At 47.0% G+C, this 20,817-nt stretch overlaps 1 protein-coding gene and 1 non-coding gene across 3 annotated transcripts; one reads left to right on the top strand and one right to left on the bottom strand.

Moving 5' to 3' along the window:
- Nucleotides 1–6,681: 6,681 nt before the first annotated feature.
- Nucleotides 6,682–6,789, bottom strand: LOC119467730. The gene has a single exon (XR_005196326.1). It is a non-coding gene; the product is annotated as a U6 spliceosomal RNA (small nuclear RNA).
- Nucleotides 6,790–9,288: 2,499 nt separating this feature from the next.
- RAN (RAN, member RAS oncogene family) lies at nucleotides 9,289–14,590 on the top strand. Of its 2 annotated transcripts, XM_017504509.2 has the most exons (7): nucleotides 9,289–9,409; nucleotides 9,867–9,912; nucleotides 10,113–10,197; nucleotides 10,279–10,404; nucleotides 11,805–11,992; nucleotides 12,542–12,712; nucleotides 12,811–14,590. In XM_017504509.2, the coding sequence occupies exons 2-7, from the start codon at nucleotides 9,877–9,879 to the stop codon at nucleotides 12,853–12,855; spliced, it is 651 nt and encodes a 216-aa protein (XP_017359998.1). In that variant the 5' UTR covers nucleotides 9,289–9,409; nucleotides 9,867–9,876; the 3' UTR covers nucleotides 12,856–14,590. The 2 variants fall into 2 exon arrangements, with proteins under 2 accessions (XP_017359998.1, XP_017360000.1); XM_017504511.2 differs by lacking the exon at nucleotides 9,867–9,912 and having other exon boundaries at nucleotides 9,318–9,409.
- Nucleotides 14,591–20,817: the final 6,227 nt, after the last annotated feature.

Here is a 20,817-nt window from a genome sequence, read left to right as displayed (position 1 = left end):
GTGAGCCAAGATCGTGCCACTACACTCCAGCCTGGGCAACAGAGCAATTCTGTAAAAAAAAAAAAAAAAAAAAAAACCTAGGAATCTAAAGGGCCATAAAATAAAAGCCTCAGTGTGCAAACATAGATATTTAAGGATAATAACTGCTACATTGTTTTCATGGGAAAGGAGCCAGAAAGGCTTGAAGGTCTGTTTGTAGGGGAAGGTTTGAATAACTTGGGCTTAAGCAATACGGTGACTCCTTTGTGCAGCGGAGAGTCCTATCAGATGAGCCAGCAGCGCCGTGCTTCCCCACCTCCAGCCAGGTGAGGTCATGCACCAGGCCCCTGAGACACACTGCTGAGACCCACAGGGGAAAGCGGCCACCCAGCTTGCCTTCAACTCCTGCCCTGGTTCTGAACAATTCTACCAAAGGCTCTGTCACTCAGGCTGGAATGCAGTGGCATGATCTTGGCTCACTGCAACCTCTGCCTCCCCGGTTCAAACAATTCTCATGCCTCAGCCTCCTGAGTAGCTGGGACTACAGGCCCACGCCATGACGCACGGCTAATTTTTGTATTTTTAGTAGAGACAGAGTTTCATCATGTTGGCCAGGCTGGTCTCAAACTCCTGACCTCAGGTGATCCGCCCGCCTAGCACTTCCAAAGTGCTGGGATTACGAGCGTAAGCTACTAATATATATGGCCAATATATATTATGGCCATATACACATATATTTATTTTTTTATTTTTATTTTTTTGAGGTGGGGTCTCGCTCTGTTGCCCAGGCTGGAGTGCAGTGGCTCAATCTCAGCTCACCGAAACTTCTGCCTCCCGGGTTCAGATGATTCTCCTGCCTCAGCCTCGTAACTAACTGGGATCACAGAGAAAGGCATGGGGCAGTCTTCCCTGGAGATACCAGAGCGCCACGGCTCTGCCCACACCTCAATTTCAGGCTTCCACCCTCCTGTGCTGTGAAAGAATGACTTTCTGCTATTTTAAGGTGCTGGGCATCTGTATTTTGTTACGGCAGCCCCAAGAAGCCCATGCTACCATATAATTATCTGATGAATAGCACAGTTATGTTGCACTGGGTGCTGGCACATCTTAGAAGAGTCAATCTATTAAAAGTACGTATTGAAAATGGTCCACAATTTTTGAAACCCTAAAAATAGTACTGAAAATATAACTATATAGTGGAAAATGTAATAGGTATATTTTGAAACTCTATGTCTGTGAAGTGTCACAGGCATCTCTCGACCTTTGAGAAGTTCTGTTATGTTCTTGTGCTTTTTTTATTTTATATATACATATATATATTTTTTAAATTAATTAATTTATTTATTGAGATGGAGTCTCGCTCTGTCGCCCAGGCTGGAGTGCAGTGATGTGATCTCGGCTCACTGCAACCTCTGCCTCCCGAGTTCAAGCAATTCCTCAGCCTCCAGAGTAGCTGGAATTACAAACATGTGCCACCACGCCTGGCTAATTTTTTTGTATTTTTAGTAGAGGTGGGGTTTCACCATATTGGTCAGTCTGTTCTCAAACTCCTGACCTTGTGATCTGCCCACCTCTGCCTCCCAAAGTGCTGAAATTACAGGCATGAGCCACTGCACCCAGCCTACTTTTTTTATTTTTTTGAGACAAGAGTTTCACTCTTGTTGCCCAGGCTAGAGTACAATGACATGATCTCGGCCCACCACAACCTCTGCCTCTCAGGGTCAAGCGATGCTCCTGCCTCAGCCTCCAGAGTAGCTGGGACTACAGGCACGTGCCACCAGGCTTGGCTAATTTTGTATTTGTAGTAGAGACGGGATTTCTCCATGTTGGTCAGGCTGGTCTCAAACTTTTGATCTCAGGTGATCCGCCTGCCTCAGCCTCCCAAAGTGCTGGGATTACAGGCGTGAGCCACCGTGCCTGACCAGTATGTTCTTTTTCACACAGTCTCACTCTCTGTCACCCAGGCTAGAGTGCAGTGGCATGATTTCAGCTGACTACAACTTCTGTCTTTCGGGCTCAAGCAGCTTTCCTGTCTCAGCCTCCCAAGTAGCTGGGATACTGGTACAAACCACCACACCGGCTCCCTTTTGTATTTGTTGTAGACACGGGGTTTCACCATGTAGCCCAGGCTGGTCTCGAACTCCTGACCTCAAGTGATCCACCTGCGTTGGCCTCCCAAAGTGCTGGGATGACATTGGTGGTTACCGAGCCTGGCCTGAATTTTCTTTAATGCTGTATTTTTCACCTTAGTAATCACCACGATTTCATAGATGTTACTTAATTCGCAGGTTCATTTTCTGTCTGTTTTATTCAATGTCCCAGTCCCTGGAGAGTGCCTGGTACACAGCAGTTGCTCAATTAATATTAATTAGGCGGATGAACTAATATATCCATGAATTTTTCATTCCTATATCTTCCGCTCAGTAGAGTTTTCTAACTCAAACAACTCAGGGCTCAGGCAGGTAAGCAAACACACAGAACAGCCTGAGCATCAGATGACAAGGGGCAAATGGCATGGGGCCTGTGTCTGAGATTCAATAGGGAATGGCAGGCGGGGTGCAATGGCAGCTGGCAGTGTTTGCCCCGTCTGTGGGGGCAGCGGCTATATACCTCCAGAAGGTTGTAGCCACGCAAGAAATGAGACTCAAGGCCTCTCAATCTTACTATGATTTTCTTTTTTTTGATACGTGGTCTCACTTTGTCGCCAGAGCTGGAGTGTAGTGGCATGATCTTGGCTCACTGCAACCTCTGCTTCCCGGGTTTTAGTGATTCTCCTGCCTCAGGTTCCCAAGTAGCTGGGACTACAGGTGCATACCACCATGCCCAGCTATTTTTGTATTCTTAGTAGAGATGGGATTTTACCATGTTGGCAAGAAGTCTTGATCTCTTGACCTCGTGATCAGCCCACCTCGGCCTCTCAAAGTGCCGGGATTACAGATGTGAGCCACCATGCCTGGCCCATTTTCTTTCTTTCTTTTTTTTTTGACAGAGTCTCACTCTGTCGCCCAGGCTGGAGTGCAGTGGCGCGATCTCAGCTCACTGCAACCTCCGCCTCCCAGGTTTAAGCAATTCTCCTGCCTCAGCCTCCTGAGTAGCTGGGACTATACGAGTGTGCCACCATGCCCAGCTAATTTTTTGTATTTTTAGTAGAGACGGGGTTTCACCATGTTAGCCAGGATGGTCTTGATCTCCTGACCTCATCAACCGTCCACCTCAGCCTCCCAAAGTGCTGGAATTACAGGCGTCAGCCACCGCACCTGGCCTCTTATTATGATTTTCAAAGGAATCCAGATACCTAGATTTTATGTGAAATACCCTTATCTTTTATATCAGTTATCTATTACTGTGTAATAAAGTTAATGGCTTGAAACAACAATAAAACCCTTTTTATCTCACAGTTTCTGTGTGACTTAACTGGATTCAGGTCTCATGGAATTTGCAGGTGAGGTGTCAGCTAAGGCTACAGTCACCTGAAGATTTGACCAGTGCTGGAAGATATGATTTCAGGATGGCGCACTCATGTGGCTGGCAGGTGTTCTTGTTTCGTTTCGTTTTGGTTTTTTGAGACCGGGTCTCTCTCTTAGGCTGGAGGGCAGTGGCAGGATCATAGCTCACCACAGCCTTCACATCCTGGGCCCAAAGCAATACTCTGGCCTCAGCCTCCTGAGTCGTTGGGTCTGTGGGCCAATCTCATCGTGCCGAGCTAAATTTTTTTATGTTAATTTTTTGTACAGATGGTCTCACTATGTTGCCCTGGCTGGACTCAAACTCCTGGGCTCAAGTGATTCTCCTGCTTTGGCCTCGCAATGTCCTGGGATTACAGGGATGAGCCACCACACCTGGCTGGCTGGCAGGTTTATACAGCGTCTTTGCAGGGGACTTCAGATTCTTGTCACAAGAACCTGTCTGTAGGGCTGTGTTTGTCCTCATAATATGGTGACTGGGTCCCCACAGAGTGATTCTAGGCACACAGCCTCTGTGACCTAGTTTCCAAAGTAACACACTGTCAATTCTGACATATTCCGCTTGTTAGAAATAAGTCGCCAAGTCCAGCTCACACACAAGGAGACATTCATTGGAATCAACCTTTTCAATGGAGAGGGATCAAAGAATTTCTAGACATAAAACCATCAAATCTTAAAATGCTGTCAGTGAGCTCAGATATAAATCATGTTGTGACCCATCCAGCACAGGTCAGACAACAGCCTAGAAGATTCTGTTTAGTATGGGCCACCGAAGAGTACACTCAGCACTGTTCTCATCTTTATTTTTTTTGTTTTAAAAATATTTTTTTTTCACTTTTTTTAAATTAAAAAAATACTACAGGCTGGGCATGGTGGCTCATGCCTGTAATCCCAGCACTTTGGGAGGCCGAGGTGGGTGGGTCACCCAAGGTCAGGAGTTCAAGACCAGACTGGCCAACATGGCGAAAACCCATCTCTACTAAAAATACAAAAATTAGCCAGGCATGGTGATGCGTGCCTGTAATCCCAGATACTCTGGAGGCTGAGGCAGGAGAATCGCTTGAACCCAGGAGGTGGAGGTTGCAGTGAGCCGAGATTGTGCCACTGTATTCCAGCCTGGGTGACAGAGTGAGACTCCGTCTAAAAAACAATAAAAGTTAAAAAGATTATAAACAATTTTATTTAAAAATTTTATTAGAAACTTAAAAAAATATACAGATGGGGCCTCACTATGTTGCCCAAGCCACTCTTGAACTTCTCGATTCAAGTGATCCCCTCACCTCGGCCTCCCAAAGTGCTGGGTTTACAGGCATAAGCCACTGCACCCAGCCCTTATTTTTAAATTAAAAAAAAATTTTGTGAGTCAGGGTCACGCTCTGTTACCCAGGCCGGAGTACAGTGTGTGCAAAGATTAGTCTTTGCCATGAGGTACCATTATTAACATTCAATAGGCCTGCATATTTATTATTAGAATAGAACGCTGCTGTGTCGAATTCCCCTTCCTGCGCGTAGAAGGGTCAGGAGTAATTCACTCAGGAGGCACACACACCCGTAATCCAAGCTACCTGGGAGGCTAAGACAAGAGGTTCATTTGAGGCCAGGAGTTGGAGGCTGCAGTGAGCTACGATCATGCCACTGTACTCCAGCCCAGGCAACATGGCAAGACTGTGCCTCTGAAAACCAAAAACACAACAGAAAAAGTAATTCATTCAATATTTCAATAAATATTTTTTAAGCATACATTATGTGACAGGCACTGTGCTAGATACTTTGAATATCATGACATGGTATGTCACTTATTTTAGTGAAGGAATGAAAGATTTAAAAACAAGCATGTAAACAATTAAGCAATATGTTCTCAATAAGTGCTCTGAAGAAAATAAAATGAGTGCTGAGGTGGCAGAGGCCTGGGGGTGGTCAGGGGCCTGAAGTGTGAGAAGGAGCCCGTCAGGCCAAGATGTGTGGGGAACAGCATTTTGTTTGTTTATTTGAGGCAGGGTCTTGTTCAGTTGCCCAGGCTGGCGGTGGCACAATCATGGCTCACTGCAGCCTCCACCTCCTAGGCTGAAGTGATCCTCCCGCCTCAGCCTCCCAAGTAGCTGGGATTACAGATGCATGCCACCATGCCGGGCTAATTTTTGTATTTATAGTAGAGATGGGGTTTCAGCACATTGGCCAGGCTGGTCTTGCACTTTGAACCTCAAGTGATCCATCCACCTCAGCCTCCCAGTGCTGGCATTACAGGCGTGAGCCACTGCACCTGGCCAAAGGAAGAGAATTAACCAGTAAGTGCAAAGGTCCTGTGGCAGGAACAAATTTGGCTGGGGTAAGATACGGCAATGCTTGTGAGGCTACAGGGAGAGGCAGGAGCCGAGGTAGAAGAGGTAGAAATGAGCTAGAGCCCATGGGACCTCCCTGGCTAGATTTCACAGATCTAAGTGAGACAAACAGGAAATGACTGCAGGGTTTTACGGTGGAGGAGGATGATCTGATACGGTTTTAAAGGCTCACTCTGGGCCTGGACCAAGCCTGTTATCTCAAAACTTTGGGAAGCTAAGGGAGGAAAATTGTGGCCAGAAGTTTGAGACAAGACTGGGCAATATAGCAAGACCCCAGCTCTACAAAAAAGTAAAAAAAATTCTGGGTGTGGTGGTGCGTGCCTGCAGTCCCAGCTACTTGGGGGGTTGTTGGGGGGGCTGAAGTGGGAGGATCACTTGACCCCAGGAGTTCTAGGCTGCAGTGAGCCATGCTCACAGCACTGCACTCCAATCAGGGTGACAGAGAAATACCCTGTCGCTAAAAAACAAACAGATCCACTCTGTGCCTCCTGATCAGACACTAAGAAGGACACAACATCATTCTGTGGTTTCTCTACCCAAACTGCATGAGCTGTATCTAATGATGAGGAAGTATCAGAGAAATACAAATGAAACGACAGTGTACAAAATACCTGGCCTATAAAATACTCTGCAAGGCCAGGCACGGTGGCTCACACCTGTAATTCCAGCACTTTGGGAGGCTGAGGCGAGTAGATCACCTGAGGTTACAAGTTCAAGACCAGCCTGGCCAACATGGTGAAAACCCATCTCTACTAAAAATACAAAAATTAGCCGGGTGTGGTGGCAGTTGCCTGTAGTCCCAGCTACTCAGGAGGCTGAGGCAGGATAATCGCTTGAACCCGGGAGGCAGAGGTTGCAGTAAGCCAAGACTGCACCACTGTACTCCAGCCTGGGTGACGAGAGCAAGACACCATCTCAAAAAACAAAATTGTCATCCTTGTGCAGGGGCCATGCAATTCTCCTCTGTATCATTCCAATTTTGGTATACGTGCTGCCGAAGTGACCACTCGATTGCCTGTCCCAACATAATAAAACCCCGTCTCTACTAAAAATACAAAAAATAAACAAAATAAATAAATAGCCGGGCATGGTGGTGCAGGCCTGTAATCCCAGCTACTCAGGAAGCTGAGGCAGGAGAATCGCTTGAACCTGGGAGGTCGAGGTTGTGGGGAGCCCAGATCGCGCCCCTGCACTCCAGCCTGACCAACAAAGAGAGACTCTGTCTCAAAAAAAGAAGAAAAAAATAGAACATTGTAGGTAAAGTCTTGTTTGACTCCTATGCTCAGTTCCATCACACTCCTTTCTACCCTTTCTTGAATAACCATCAGGATACAGTGTATAGATCCTCGCAGTCAATTAAAAAAATGCTTTTTTTAAAATGACCAATATGCTTTTGTTCTATGTGTATTTGTAAAAATATTATATAAATGGCATTATGCTATAAATATGTGTATATATATATATATATATATATATATATATATATATATATTCCCTCTAGGTAAAATTACATATAGTGTTAGGCTTTACATATTGATTTTTTTTTTTTGAAGACAGTTTCGCTCTTGTTGCCCAAACTGGAGTGCAATGGTGCAATCTCAGCCCATTCTCCGCCTCCCAGGTTCAAGCCATTCTCCTGCCTCAGCCTCCCAAGTAGCTGGGATTACAGGCGCATGCCACCACGCCTGGCTAATTTTTTGTATTTTTAGTAAAAACGGGGTTTCACCATGTTAGCCAGGCTAGTCTCGAACTCCTGACGTCATGTGATCCGCCCACCCCGGCTTCCCAAAGTGATGGGATTACAGGAGTGAGCCACCGCGACTGGCCTATGTATTCATATTTGAAGACAGGGTCTTGGTCCGTCTCCCAGGCTGGAATGCAATGGTGCGGTCATTGCTCACCGCAGCCTGGAACTTCTGGGTTTGAGGGATCTCCTACCTCGGGCTCCCAGAGTGCTGAGATTACAGGTGGCCTAGGCTTTATAAAGCGATTATCACTTTTCTCAACATTATCCTTTTGACATCTGTCTAACCTGTTCAGACAGATAACCATCTTCCCTTTTCAATGTTCTATAGCATTAAATGTTGTGCACATGCAGGAGGCATGAGTTTCACCTCAGGGCCTCTCCCGAGAAACGGAAATCCAGGGTCACAAGCAATGGGCATTCCCGTTTTGCTGTTAGATTCTGCTCTCCCACCAGCAGCGTCTGAGAGGTGGTTGGCGCTCCCCTGAGGGTCCTGGGGGAGCTCGGACTTGGGTTTCCAGCAGGCCGGTTCTCGCCCGCCTTGTGCAGTTTGCGTCACTGGGGTTCCCACCGGACTCGCCAAATGTGCTCGTGACTGCAGGGCGGACCCCTCGGTCCCTGGGGCTCTTTCCCCACGGGGATCTCTTTTCTGAGGCGTTTGACTGCGCTGATTTGGGCCTTTATCTGTCTGCATGTCGGCAGAGGCGCCCAGGAAGGCCCTGTGGGTCCCTCTAGCTCAACCTGGCCTGAGCTCTTCACAGCTTCAGCCCCACAGGGGGCTGGGAGCCCGAGCACTTCCTCCCTCCGCCCCCGATGGTAACTAGCGCTGGAAGACCCGCCCATATTGCAAACAAAATTTCATCATTTCGTTTGCAGGACGCGGCCGCCATGGCTGCCGACCTGTGAAACGCTGCGAGAAGGGATGCTATGGCCGGGCACGGTGACTGCATCTGCAATCCCAGCGCTTTAGGACGCCGAAGAGGGCGGATCCCTTGAGGCCAGACTGGCAGACACTGTGAGATCCTGTGTCTCAAATTAAAAAACAAAATTAGCCCGGATGTAGTGTGCGCCTGTAGGCCCAGCTACTCGGAGGCCGAGACGGGAAGATTGTGTGAGCCTGGCAGTTCGAGACCAGCCTGGGCAATACAGCGGGACTGCGTCTCAAGGGAAATAAGTACCTGTTTTCCTGGCTGGGCGCATCCCTCTCTGATGCCTCGCTCTCCAACTGCCCCTGGGCCTGGGGGCGTGAAAGCTAAGCTCTGGGGAGACAGGCGCGGGCTGACCCCGGCCTAGGACCCATTCATTCATTCATTCATTCTGTCACCTACCCGTCCTGCGCTCACCCTACGCCCCGGGACTCTAAGTACCCTCACCCCATGGGGCGCAGAAAACAACAGGCTGGCCAGCGCCTGGAAGCCGCGCGCCTGACCGCGTCTGCCCGAGCGAATCCCGCCTCCCGCCGGGGAGGCCGCAGAGCCGCGCTTGTCTGGCCGCGCCCAGCATCTCCGGTCCATGAGCGCGCCGCCTCACTGTTGGCGCATGCGCGCCCGGGAGCCCGCCCTGGGTGTCGGCGCACGTGGGACCCGCGGGTCGGCGCGCGTGCGCGCTCCCGCCTTGCCCTCCCACGCGGTCCACCGCGCCTACTGCCCCACCCTATGCTCTGGGACCGCGGGAGCGGCCAACCGAGCCGGGTTGCGTGCGTGCGCGCACGCGCGGGCCACGTGGGCGGGCGCCGCGCCGTTGCCCCCGCCCCTTGTCAGCCCCGCCCCGCGCCTGCCCCGCCCCTGCCCGCGCGCCGGCGTCGGCTGCGTCTCCGGCGTTTGAATTGCGCTTCCGCCATCTTTCCAGCCTCAGTCGGACGGGCGCGGAGACGCTTCTGGAAGGTAGCGACGCGGCTGGCCGGGCAGCGCCGGGTGGGGACGGGGGCCGCGGCGGCGGGACAGGGGCCGTGGCCGGGGTCAGGGCCCGGGCTGGTGGCCGGCCCCGGGGCAGCGAGCGGCTGTGAGTAGGTGGGTGGCGCGGGCCCGGCCGGGCCGGGGCAAGAGACGGGCGTGGGGTCGGCGCCCGCCCCCGCGAACCCCGGTTTCATCCTCCGCTCCCATCCCGGTCCCGGTCCCGGTCTCGTCTCCATCCCGACCCCTCCGTCCGTCGTTTCTCGGGTCCCGCCGACCCGGATGCCGGCCCCGCCCGCCGCCTTCCCGCTCCCAGGCCCGGCCGCCATGGCGCCGCGGGCGGGAGGCCTTTGTGGGGCGGGCACGTGGGGCGCGGGGGGCGCGGGAGCGGGGCCGCGATGGGCTGCGGGGCCGCGCGAGCGCTCGTCTCCGTCCTCTGCCTCCGCAGGAACGCCGCGATGGCTGCGCAGGGAGAGCCCCAGGTCCAGTTTAAAGTAGGTAACCCTGCAGGGCGGGAGGCGGCCGGGCCGGACCGCGTGCGCCTCGCGGGTCCCTCCTCCCGGGCCCACGATGGCTGTAGCGGGCCCCGCATCCACATTCTTTGTTTTAAGTGGTGGCGGTTACGGTTCCGTGACTCTGGGGTCTTGAGAGGGGAAGTGTTTGGGGTTTACTTCCAAAGTGTGTTCTCCAACAGCTTGTGTTGGTTGGTGATGGTGGTACCGGAAAAACGACCTTTGTGAAACGTCATTTGACTGGTGAATTTGAGAAGAAGTATGTAGGTATGTGCGGGAAAACCTTGTCTGTGGACATGGTGAGAAGTGGGTAAATGCGTCCACTCAATGGCATCGTTTCCGTTTCAGCCACCTTGGGTGTTGAGGTTCATCCCCTAGTGTTCCACACTAACAGAGGACCCATTAAGTTCAATGTGTGGGACACAGCCGGCCAGGAGAAATTCGGTGGACTGAGAGATGGCTATTATATCCAAGGTAAGCATTTCTAACTTGCTGAACCGTTTTTGAGAGGTTTTGTGTACTTCAGTCTTCAAGGTTATAGAAAATCAGGTCTGTTCCAATAAACAGTGCTTAATACTGTAATGGGAATTGTGTCATTTTTGGGTTAAAAAACATGAGCTTCAGGGAGTTGACCACCATTTTGGTGGCAGAGGGGAAAATTTTATGAAAGTTGTGTCATTTGCATGCTGTGTCATGCTAGGCATGGTTTAGAAAAATCTATGACTTACCCTGTGTACATGTCATAGTTAATAACAGGCTGTTACAGCAGTTCAGCATACGAAAACAGGTTCATGTATGTATTTTGGCGTAGTGATCAATGATTGCTTCTACTCCATTAAAAAACACGAGACACTAGACCAGAGAAGATAGGGATCTTAGCAAGTGTTATGCAAGACTAGCTGATTTCTTGTTAAATTGTTTGTACTAAGTTGCGGAGAGTATTTTTTCAAATAGATTGACTTTTAAAAATTGCAAGGAAAACGTTCATTATACCAAAAAGAGGAGTAAAGGAAATACTCATCTCTCCTGGAACCTCACTTTGCTGATAACACATTATTTGGAATCATTCCATGCCTTTTGTTTTCCTTTAGCATGTACGAATAAACACAAGAATTTTCCCCAAAAAATTCTTTAACCAAAAAGTTGCGGTTTCTTGCCTTTTCAACTATACCATGGCTGTCCCTGCAGGTGAATATATAGACTTTATTTGGGTTTGTTATTTTTTGAGACAGGGTCTCTCTATGTGGCCCAGTGGTGTGATCTCAGTTCACTACAGCTTCTGCCTCCTGAGCCAAGCCATCCTCCCACTTCAGCCTCTGGAGTAGCTGGGACTACAGGCTCAGGCCGTTGTGCCTGACCAATTTTTTTTTTTTTTTGTAGAAATGGGGAGTCATCATGTTGCCCATGCTGGTCTCGAACTCATGAGCTCAGGTGATCCACCCACCTCGGCCTCTCAAAGTGCTGGGATTACAGGCATGAGCCACATTGCTTGGCCTGTCTAGATTTAAGACAGGAATATTTCCTGGTGTAGTCAGCCATGCCATTTAAAGACCTTCTGAAGAATGTATTTCCAGGCTCTACCCTCAGAATATGGCAGCTCGGTTCTCCAGAATCTCACTTATCATTAATCTACTTGAGATACTTTTTGGGATGAGAGTACTGTTTATGATGAAGTATATCAAGGAGGTTTGACAGGGTCAGCTCATCTTGCTTAGGAAGAATTGTGAATTAACATTTTTAGAATTGAAAGTGAAGGAAGAGAGCTAGGAGACTCAGGTCTAAGACTGTAACTAGTTGAATCCTAGACTGGTTCTTAGCATTCTTCACTGGTGTAGTAAACTAAGTGTACTAATTACCACAAATGTTCCTTTCAGCCCAGTGTGCCATCATAATGTTTGATGTAACATCCAGAGTTACTTACAAGAATGTGCCTAACTGGCATAGAGATCTGGTGCGAGTGTGTGAGAACATCCCCATTGTGTTGTGTGGCAACAAAGTGGACATTAAGGACAGGAAAGTGAAGGCAAAATCCATTGTCTTCCACCGAAAGAAGAATCTTCAGGTGTGTGAAAATGAAAACTTCTGAGTTATTTCTCTTAGGGGAGACGATATGTAAGACCATGAAATTGACCAGAGTGTATATTATATATGGAAATAATTTTATCTTTGTACTATTTTTATTGTTTTTAAAGACTGATAGAGATGGGGTTTCACTGTTGTCAGGGTTGGTCAACTGAAGTGTGTGTGTCTTTTGTTGTTTGAGACAGGGTCTTGCCCTGTTGCCCAGGCAGGAGTGCAGTGGCATGAACATAGCTCACTGCAGCCTTGAACTCCTGGCTCAGGCAGTCCTCCCACCTCAGGCTTCTGAGTAGCTGGGACCACAGGCACTCACCACCACGCCCACCTAATTTATTTTTTGTAGAGATGAGGTCTTGATCTTTTATCCAGGCCTGATCTTGTACTCCTGGCCACAGGCAATCCTCCCACCTCATCCCCCCAAAGTGCTGGGATTACAGGCATGCACTACCATGCCCCACCAAGAATCTTTTTCTTATCTTGGAATGTTCTAGGAAAATCAATTTTAAAAACTAATTTTTACTTTTTTAAACAGTACTACGACATTTCTGCCAAAAGTAACTACAACTTTGAAAAGCCCTTCCTCTGGCTTGCTAGGAAGCTCATTGGAGACCCTAATTTGGAATTTGTTGCCATGCCTGCTCTTGCCCCGCCAGAGGTTGTCATGGACCCAGCTTTGGCAGCGCAGTATGAGCACGACTTAGAGGTATTGTGGCCGCTTTGCTGTCCAGGCTGTTCTGTTTGGCTTGTTTATTCCTGGCAGTTTTGATCTGGAGTGTTAACAGTTTTCCTCTCTTCATCTAGGTTGCTCAAACAACTGCTCTCCCGGATGAGGATGATGACCTGTGAGAATGAAGCAGGAGCCCAGCGTCAGAAGTCTAGTTTTATAGGCAGCTGTCCTGTGATGTCAGCGGTGCAGCGTGTGTGCCACCTCATTATTATCTAGCTAAGCGGAACATGTGCTTCATCTGTGGGATGCTGAAGGAGATGAGTGGGCTTCGGAGTGAATGTGGCAGTTTAAAATATACCTTCATTGTTTGGACCTGCATATTTAGCTGTTTGGAACGCAGTTGATTCCTTGAGTTTCAGATATGAGACTGCTGCAGTCACATCACAATATTCAGTGGTGAAATCTTGTTTGTTACTGTCATTCCCATTCCTTTTCGTTTAGAATCAGAATAAAGTTGTATTTCAAATATCTAACCAAGTGAACTCATCCCTTGTTTAAAAGTAGCATTTTGAAACCACTAAAATAGAGAAATTTATGCCATGTAAATGTTTGGATTGCCTTGCTGTCACTTAATTTGAAATCTATTAGGTTAATTTCTCCCTATGTTTACTTTTTATTTTTGTACATTTGAGCTGTGTCTTGACAGGTCAACAGACTATTAGGTTAGAAGAGTTAAATGGTGTAAATATTAGTGCAGTTAAACTAAAGCAATGTCTGTTCCACCTTCATTTTGGCTAGGTAGGGTCATCTTGGGAAGAACCTGCTCAAGATTTGTGACCTGTCAACAAAAATGTGGTTTGTACATACCAAATAGATATTTTAAGAGTAATACTTGGTTTTGTTTTATGGCAAAACTAATGTTTTGATAACTTCAAACAGGATGGAATGTCTGGATGGCGGGAGCTTGGGAATTCTTGGTGTTAAAAAGTCTAAATTTTGCACTTTTCTGTTTGAATGTCAGATGCTTAGTGTAAAGTTGATACTCAAGGAAAATGGTCCATGTTTACCCAGTTTTCAGGTACTCCCGGACTTTCAAGATGTCTTAACATTAAGTTCTTAAGCAGTACACACTATACTGTTTGGGTTTTTTTTTTGCCCTGAGGATTTGTAGGGCAGCGCAGCGTAGCAGGACGTGGATGAAATACTAGGAACATGGTGCAGTGGAGCAGTGGCGGGGCGGGTGGGGGGACTTCTCAGTAACAGAGAACAGCTTGTGAAACTTTTTTATCAGACTAAACATTTAATTTATCTTGTATATTTTCCACATTTAAAAATGAATTAGGTCTTTATCCTAATTAGGAGTTCGATCCCATCAACGCTATTCTTGTAGCAGTTAGGAATCTTAAAAATAGGAGCTATTTTTTCCTCATGCAGTTAACTACTAATAGTCCAGTTTACCAAAGTTTTCTTTAGATGTCTGATTATCTGGAGATGATTACTTTCCTACCTTAAAAGGTGTAGAAAGGATCACTTATATGGAAAAATGAAAAAGGTGAAGCTGAATAAAGTTCTACTTAACTGTATTAACTGGCAACAGTCCTCGAGTGTCTTAAGATCTGAATTGCTGTGTGACACTGTATTCAGAACCAGCTTCTAACCAGCCTGTGTGAGATGGGAAGTTTTTTCCCGTGATTGGGATGAAACCTTTCATTCAGATATTTTGAACTTAAGGTATATGTGTTGTTTGTAACCTTGTGTAGAATGCAAGTGGTGTTGACATTCTGGATCTTCTATGTAACAGTTGAAATTTGGAAGTGATGTTACTTACCTGTCTAACATGGTGTGGGAGAGATTTACAAGTCATTTATTGGAAGAATAATTGTTGCAAAATATATTGCTTCTACTTTGCCTGGATTTTCTGAATCATCTCTAGTATTGCTTTAGGAAATCGTGAATGGTTAGCAGAGATTATTATCTTGTGGGTAGGGAGGGGAGGGGAGGGGAGGGGGTCAATTCTATCTGGATTGTACAAATGGGAAAAGTCTGCTCTTCATTTTTTGAAGTCTGGTGTCTTAACGGAGGGCTTAGAAGCTTTATGCAAGGTTACTGTATACTAGTAACAGCTTGTTAGCAGAGTCACAAAGGAAAAGCAGTTAATGCAGGGGTCTTGTCTGTATATAATGTGAAATCGGTAAACTGGTAGTGGTAAAGTGTTGGAGAGCAGTTTCAATTTGTGAGAGCCAGTTTTTGAAAAACTAGGATGGGGTTTTTTTAATCATCAATCATAAAATGTCTAGAAAAGATGAGACTAAAACAGCCTCCAAAGAGGACTGGTTTCCTGGCTAACTTCACCTGGAGGAACTCAAGGACAGAGAATTTCTGGTTTCTTTTGCAAAACAGACCAGGAACACAAAAGTTACCTGCTGAGCAAATGGAATGAGGGAGGAATTCAGCTTTTCTTGCCAGCAATCTGTCAGACATCGTGTACAATGTTTTCTGCCACGTTGGGGCTGTGGGTATCCTGCCCAGCAAGATAATATGAGACTTAAGCCCTCCCTGTCTAGGACAGCACCCATCCTAACTCCCCGCAGTACCTTTACCCTTCAAGCTGAGGGCATGGAGGGGAGGGAAACTGCACCTAACCACTTGCCTTTAGTTAAGGGATCAGAGTCCTGTTCAAATCTGATGTGTCTCCCCTGCTCCACGTTTGCTACCAGGCCTTGTATGCTCTGGTCACGTGCACCCGGAGATGAGACACCTGTGTGCATGCTGCTTTTCAGAACACTTCCCCTTCCTGAAGACAGTCCTACCAGTGAATGCTTTAGCTTCTTTAGACTTCACTCACTGGTTTTTTTTACTTTAGGTGAGCAGATGTCTGACTGGAGACGTCACAGACTTCCCTCTGCCCTAGTCAGCATGGCAAATCTGCAGTTGTAACTTTGCTTGCCTAGTCGAATTGCTATGAAGCCAAGGGCCCTGTCTCTGCTCTCGTGTCCCCAGTGTTTATTAAATGTTCTGTGGGAACCTCAAGGAAGAGAACTTGGGGGCTAGAAATGGGGTGGGATTGATGGAGGTAGGTGGAGAGGAGAGAACAAGACAGGGAGGGTCGCCCTGTGGCCACCACAAAGCCTCGTCATCCAGCCCCTCGGCGGACTCATCCATTGAGTGAGCCGCCACTGCGAATGTCAGGCGCCAGCTCCACCCATGCTGGTGGGCTCTTAACGAGGCAGGAGAAGAGGATTCAGGGGCTTCTCCAGTAAGTAAGCATGAGGTGTGAGCTGCAGTGCCTAAAGCCAGTGATACCTGCTGTCAGGGTCAAGCAGGTGGTCGTGCAGCAGCTGCCGCCCAGGCGTGAAGGATGGGAACCATGTGGCTGGGAAGCGCAGCTCGGACACCAGCGGGCAGGAGAGCCAGGTGGGCAGTGCCGTAGGTCTGGGGGAGAGCACTTGTTTTTGCTTCCTCTCTTTCCCGACGTCTGACCTTTTCCCCACCAAATGAAGAAGTCACACATGCTGTGTATTAGAAGTGTGGGAATTTTGAATAATTAAAAGACAGTGTCACCACACGTCCCCCCACTAGAGGTAACTTGTTGACGTTTTGTCATGTATCCTTTCAAATGTTTTCTAAAAGGGGGATTATACTGTAACACTCTTTCGTAACCATGCTTCACTTTTTATCATGGGCTTTTCTGTGTCAGTGAGTTTTACAGCGCTTTTCATAATTACCCAGTGATGCAGAGCACAGCCGGGCTGTCGCTTACTGTGACAGCCTCTGTGGTTCTTGTCAGATGGCGTTTCTGTCTCGTCCCACTTGTCTGCGTGCCGCTTGCAGAGTGGGTTTAACTCTTGCAGGGAGGTTTATTTCCAAATGTGACATCCCCATTCTTTTTCTTCCATGCGCTTCTCAAGCTGTTGTGTTTGTTACTTTTTTTTTTTTTTTTTGAGTCAGAGTCTATGTCACCCAGGCTGGGGTGCAGCGGCAGGATCTTGGTTCACTGCAGCCTCAACCTCCCAGCCTCAAGCGAACCTCCATCCTCAGCCTCTCGAGTAGCTGGGACTACAGGTGTGCGCCACCACACCCAGATAACTTTAAATTTTTTTGTACAGACGGGGTTTCACCATGTTGCCCATACTGGTCTTGAACTCCTGAGCTGAAGCAATCCTCCTACCTCAGCCTCCCAAAGTGCTGAGATTACAGACATGAGCCACTGTGCTGGCCACGTTTGTTACTTTAAACTTCTGAGGGTGTGCCCTGCTTTATAAATGCCTGATAGAAAACCAAACATTATTAAAAATAGACTCTCGGTGTGTGTGTGCGTGTGTGTGTGTGTGTGTGTGCGCGCGCGCGTATCTGGGTATGGCTGTGTGTGTGTGTATGTGTGTCTCGGTGTGTGTGTGTCAGTGTGTGTGTCTGGGTGTGTCAGTGTCTGCATGTCTGTGTGTGTATGTCTGCATCAGTGTATGTTTCTGGGTTTGTGTGTGTCTGTGTGTGCACGTCTGTGTGTGTGTGTGTCTGTGTGTATCTTGGTGTGTCTCTGTGCATGTGTCTCTGTTTCTCTGTGTCTCTGTGTGTGTCTGTGTGCCTCTGTGCCTGTCTCTGTGTGTGTGTGTGTCCGTGTGTCTGTGCAAGTCTTTGTGTGTGTCTGCGTGTGTGTGTGTGTGTCTGCGTGTGTGTTGATTTTCACCATGTAAGCTTCCGCTTTGCATTCCCAGCATTGGACATGGTGGAAGAGGCAGAGCACATGCTGAATTCCACATTTTATTACATGGCTCCCTTCATGCTGCTTATGCTGTACATTCACATTTATGGCCAGGCCCAGTGGCTCATGCCTGTAATCCCAGCATTTTGGGAGGCTGAGGCAGGAGGACCACTTGAACCCAGGAGTTTGAGACCCATCTCTAATTTTTTAGAAGTAAAAAAAAATTTATATTAAGAAACCCACTTATGTTTTCAGAGACGTGCAGGTGCAGTGTATCCTCCCCTTCTCACATACTCGTTTTCTGTGATGCTCCAATTTGGAGCTCAGAAAATATTGATTGGTGATGTTGGATTTGGACTATAGGAACAAATTATAGGGAAAAATAGTGTTAACCAAAGGAAAATGTCATAACAAGGGGAAACTGAAAGCTTAAATTGCAAAAATAAAAAGCACATAATGGTCCAGCTCCCAGTAGGCCCGAATATGAGAATACATTAGAAATCAGTTGATTAATTAGAGATGGTGTCTCTCTCCCATCCAGGCTGGAGTGCCATGGCATGACCATAGCTCACTGCAGCCTCGATCTCCTGGGCTCAAGCCATCCTCCCTTCTCCTGAGCACCACCACGATGGCACCCCTACACTCCAGCCTGGGTGACAGCGAGACCCTGTCTCAAAAAACAAAACTGAACCACGCTGCTCCAGTGTGACCTCCTCTCAACCAGTCACATCTACAATGACCTCTTTCCAAATAAAGACACAGTTCCACCTACAGTTGTGACTGTCTCCAGGCTTCTGATCTCTGGAAGCGTGTTGCAACATTCTCTTTGCTGTCTTGCGTTGCACGTGGGCAAGAGATTCTCTTGGCTGGACACACAGACATACACAGAGCTGAATGGCTGGATCAAAAAGACATTCACAAGGCATGCCCACCCAAGGAATGTTACAACATGTTTCCCAGTTTGTAACTTTTCACTTTAAGTCTTCCTGATTCACAAAAGTTGTTAATATGGTTCAATTTATTGATAGTTCTTTTAGTTCACGTTTTTATGTTTAAAATATCCTTTTCTATCCCGTACTTGATACCCACATTTTATACTAGGAATTTTTAAGTTTTGTTTTTGACAGATGAACCTTGATTCATCAGGAGTTGGTTTTTGCATATAGTGTAAGATAGGGATGTTTTTTTCTCTTTCTTTTTTTTCTGAGACAGAATTTCACTCTCTTACTCAGGCTGGAGTACAGTGGCATGATCAGGGCTCACTACTGCCTTGCCCCTACAGGCTCAAGCAATCTTCCTGCCTCAGTCTCCCAAGTAGCTGGGACTACAGGGTGCAGCACCATGCTTGCCGTGTGTGTGTGTGTGTGTGTGTGTGTGTGTGTGTGTGTGTGTGTGTAGAGATGGGATTTCACCATGTTGCCAGGCTGGTCTTGAATTCCTGGGCTCAAATGATCTGCTCACCCTGGCTTCCCAAAGTACTGGGATTACAGGTGTGAGCCACTGTCCCCAACTGTAGATAGGGGTTTGATTTTGTTTTTTCTTTGTGGATGACCAGTTTTTCCAATTCCAGCCAATGAAGGGTTCCTTCTGTGCTGATCTGACATGCCATCCACGGCACATCCCATGGACACATCCATAACATGACTCTGTTGCTGGCCTCCCTGCTCTCTTCCATTGGTCAGCATGTCTTTTCCTGGGCCACTATTACACTGTTTTAATTAGTTACTAGAGGCTGGGCTTGGTGGCTCATGCCTGTAATCCCAGCACTTTGGGAAGCCAAGGTGGGTGGTGGATCACTTGAGTTCAGGAGTTTGAGACCAGCCTGGCCAACATAGTGAAACCCCATCTCTACTAAAAATATAAAAATTAAATGGGTTTGGTGGTGCATGCCTCCACATGTAGCTGGGATTACAGGTGCCCACCACCATGCCCGGCTAATTTTTGTATTTTTAGTAGAGACAGGGTTTCACTACGTTGGTCAGGCTGGTCTTGAACTCCTGACCTCAGGTGATCCTCCCACCTCCACCTCCCAAAGTGCTGGGATTACAGATGTGAGCCACCATGCCCAGCTTCTAGTATAATTTTGAAATTGCAACTACTTTTTATCATGAATCTCTCTAAACATAACCAGAAGAAAACAACATCTTCTATTGGAATGGTGAAAACTCAGGATAGTGACAACATCAAATGCTGGTGAGCATGTGGAGCAACAGGAATGCTCCTTCATTGCTGGTGGGAGTGCAAATGGTGTGACCACTTTGGAAGACAGTTTGGCAGTTTCTTATGAAACTAAACACTATCTATGATATGATTCCTCAATCTTATTCCTTGTTATTTACCCAAATGAGCTGAAAGCTTAGATCCTCACAAAACCTCCACCTGGATGTCTATAGCAGCTTTCTTCATAAATGCTCAAGCTTGGAACTATCCAAGATGTCCTCCAGTAGGTGAAAGAATAAGCTGTGGTATATCCAGAAATGGAATATTATTCAGCGCAGAAAAGAACTGAGCCATCAAGCCATGGAAAGACACCGGGGAGACAAATGCACTTTACTAAGTGAAACAATCTGAAACGTCCACAATACGAACTATATGACATTCCAGAAAAGCCAAACTATAGAGATACCATAAAGATCAGTAGTTGGGGTGTGGGGAGAGGATGAGGGGGTGTCACACAGAGGATTTTTAGGGCAGTGTGTAATGTTATCACAGGGATACATGTCATTTTACATTTGTCAAAACCCACGAAATGTGCACCACCAGACTGAACCACAACGTGAACTGTGGGCGATAATGGTGTGTCACTGCAGGTGTATCAGTTATCACAAATGGAGCACTCTAGGGGGATGCTGATATGGGGGAGGCTGTGCATATGTGGGGGTAGGAATGTGCTGGAATTCTCTACACTTTGCACCCAACTTTGCTGTGAACCTAAAACTGCTCTAAAAAAAGCCTATTTAAAGTAAAACAACAACAGAATAAGATTTCAATATAAATAAGTCTGTTATAAAATAGAGAATACCCATCAATGGATAAAAGTCAAGATTCTTTTGGTGAACAATTTATAAGTGAAGTGACTTACAAAACTTTTTTTTTTTTTGAGATCAAGTTAAAGCCATCTCAGAAATAAATAATGGCATTGCCAGTCTCCAGAATAAGCCATGTGGGTAGAGATCAAATCGTTAATAACTTCAGCATTTCTGTGCATAGAACCAGGGAAGTAATGTTTATAAATACATCTGAATCTTGAAATGTCTGCCCCTAATTTAGGCACGTTGAAATTGCTGCATTGAATTACAGAACTATAATAGAAACCTTTGCAACCTTTATTCTGAGTTTACTCATCCTATTTACAGCAGAGGATCAGAAAAAAAAAATGTATTACTATCTAGTGGAATAGTTGATGGTCATAGTGATAGTAGACCATGACAATTATGTGTAT

Source organism: Cebus imitator, unplaced genomic scaffold (assembly GCF_001604975.1).
Source record: "Cebus imitator isolate Cc_AM_T3 unplaced genomic scaffold, Cebus_imitator-1.0 Scaffold323, whole genome shotgun sequence".
In the NCBI taxonomy this organism is placed as follows: Eukaryota; Metazoa; Chordata; class Mammalia; order Primates; family Cebidae; genus Cebus; species Cebus imitator.
Note: the sequence above shows the minus strand (reverse complement) of the source record. Positions and strands in the feature narration are given on the sequence as shown.

Excerpts from the sequence above, each read along its gene's own strand:
- RAN (XM_017504509.2), top strand. The coding sequence starts at position 9,877 with ATGGCTGCGCAGGGAGAGCCCCAGGTCCAGTTTAAA. Across the intron at positions 9,913-10,112 it reads AGCCCCAGGTCCAGTTTAAA|CTTGTGTTGGTTGGTGATGG; the intron begins GTAGGTAACCCT and ends GTTCTCCAACAG. Across the intron at positions 10,405-11,804 it reads AGATGGCTATTATATCCAAG|CCCAGTGTGCCATCATAATG; the intron begins GTAAGCATTTCT and ends TGTTCCTTTCAG.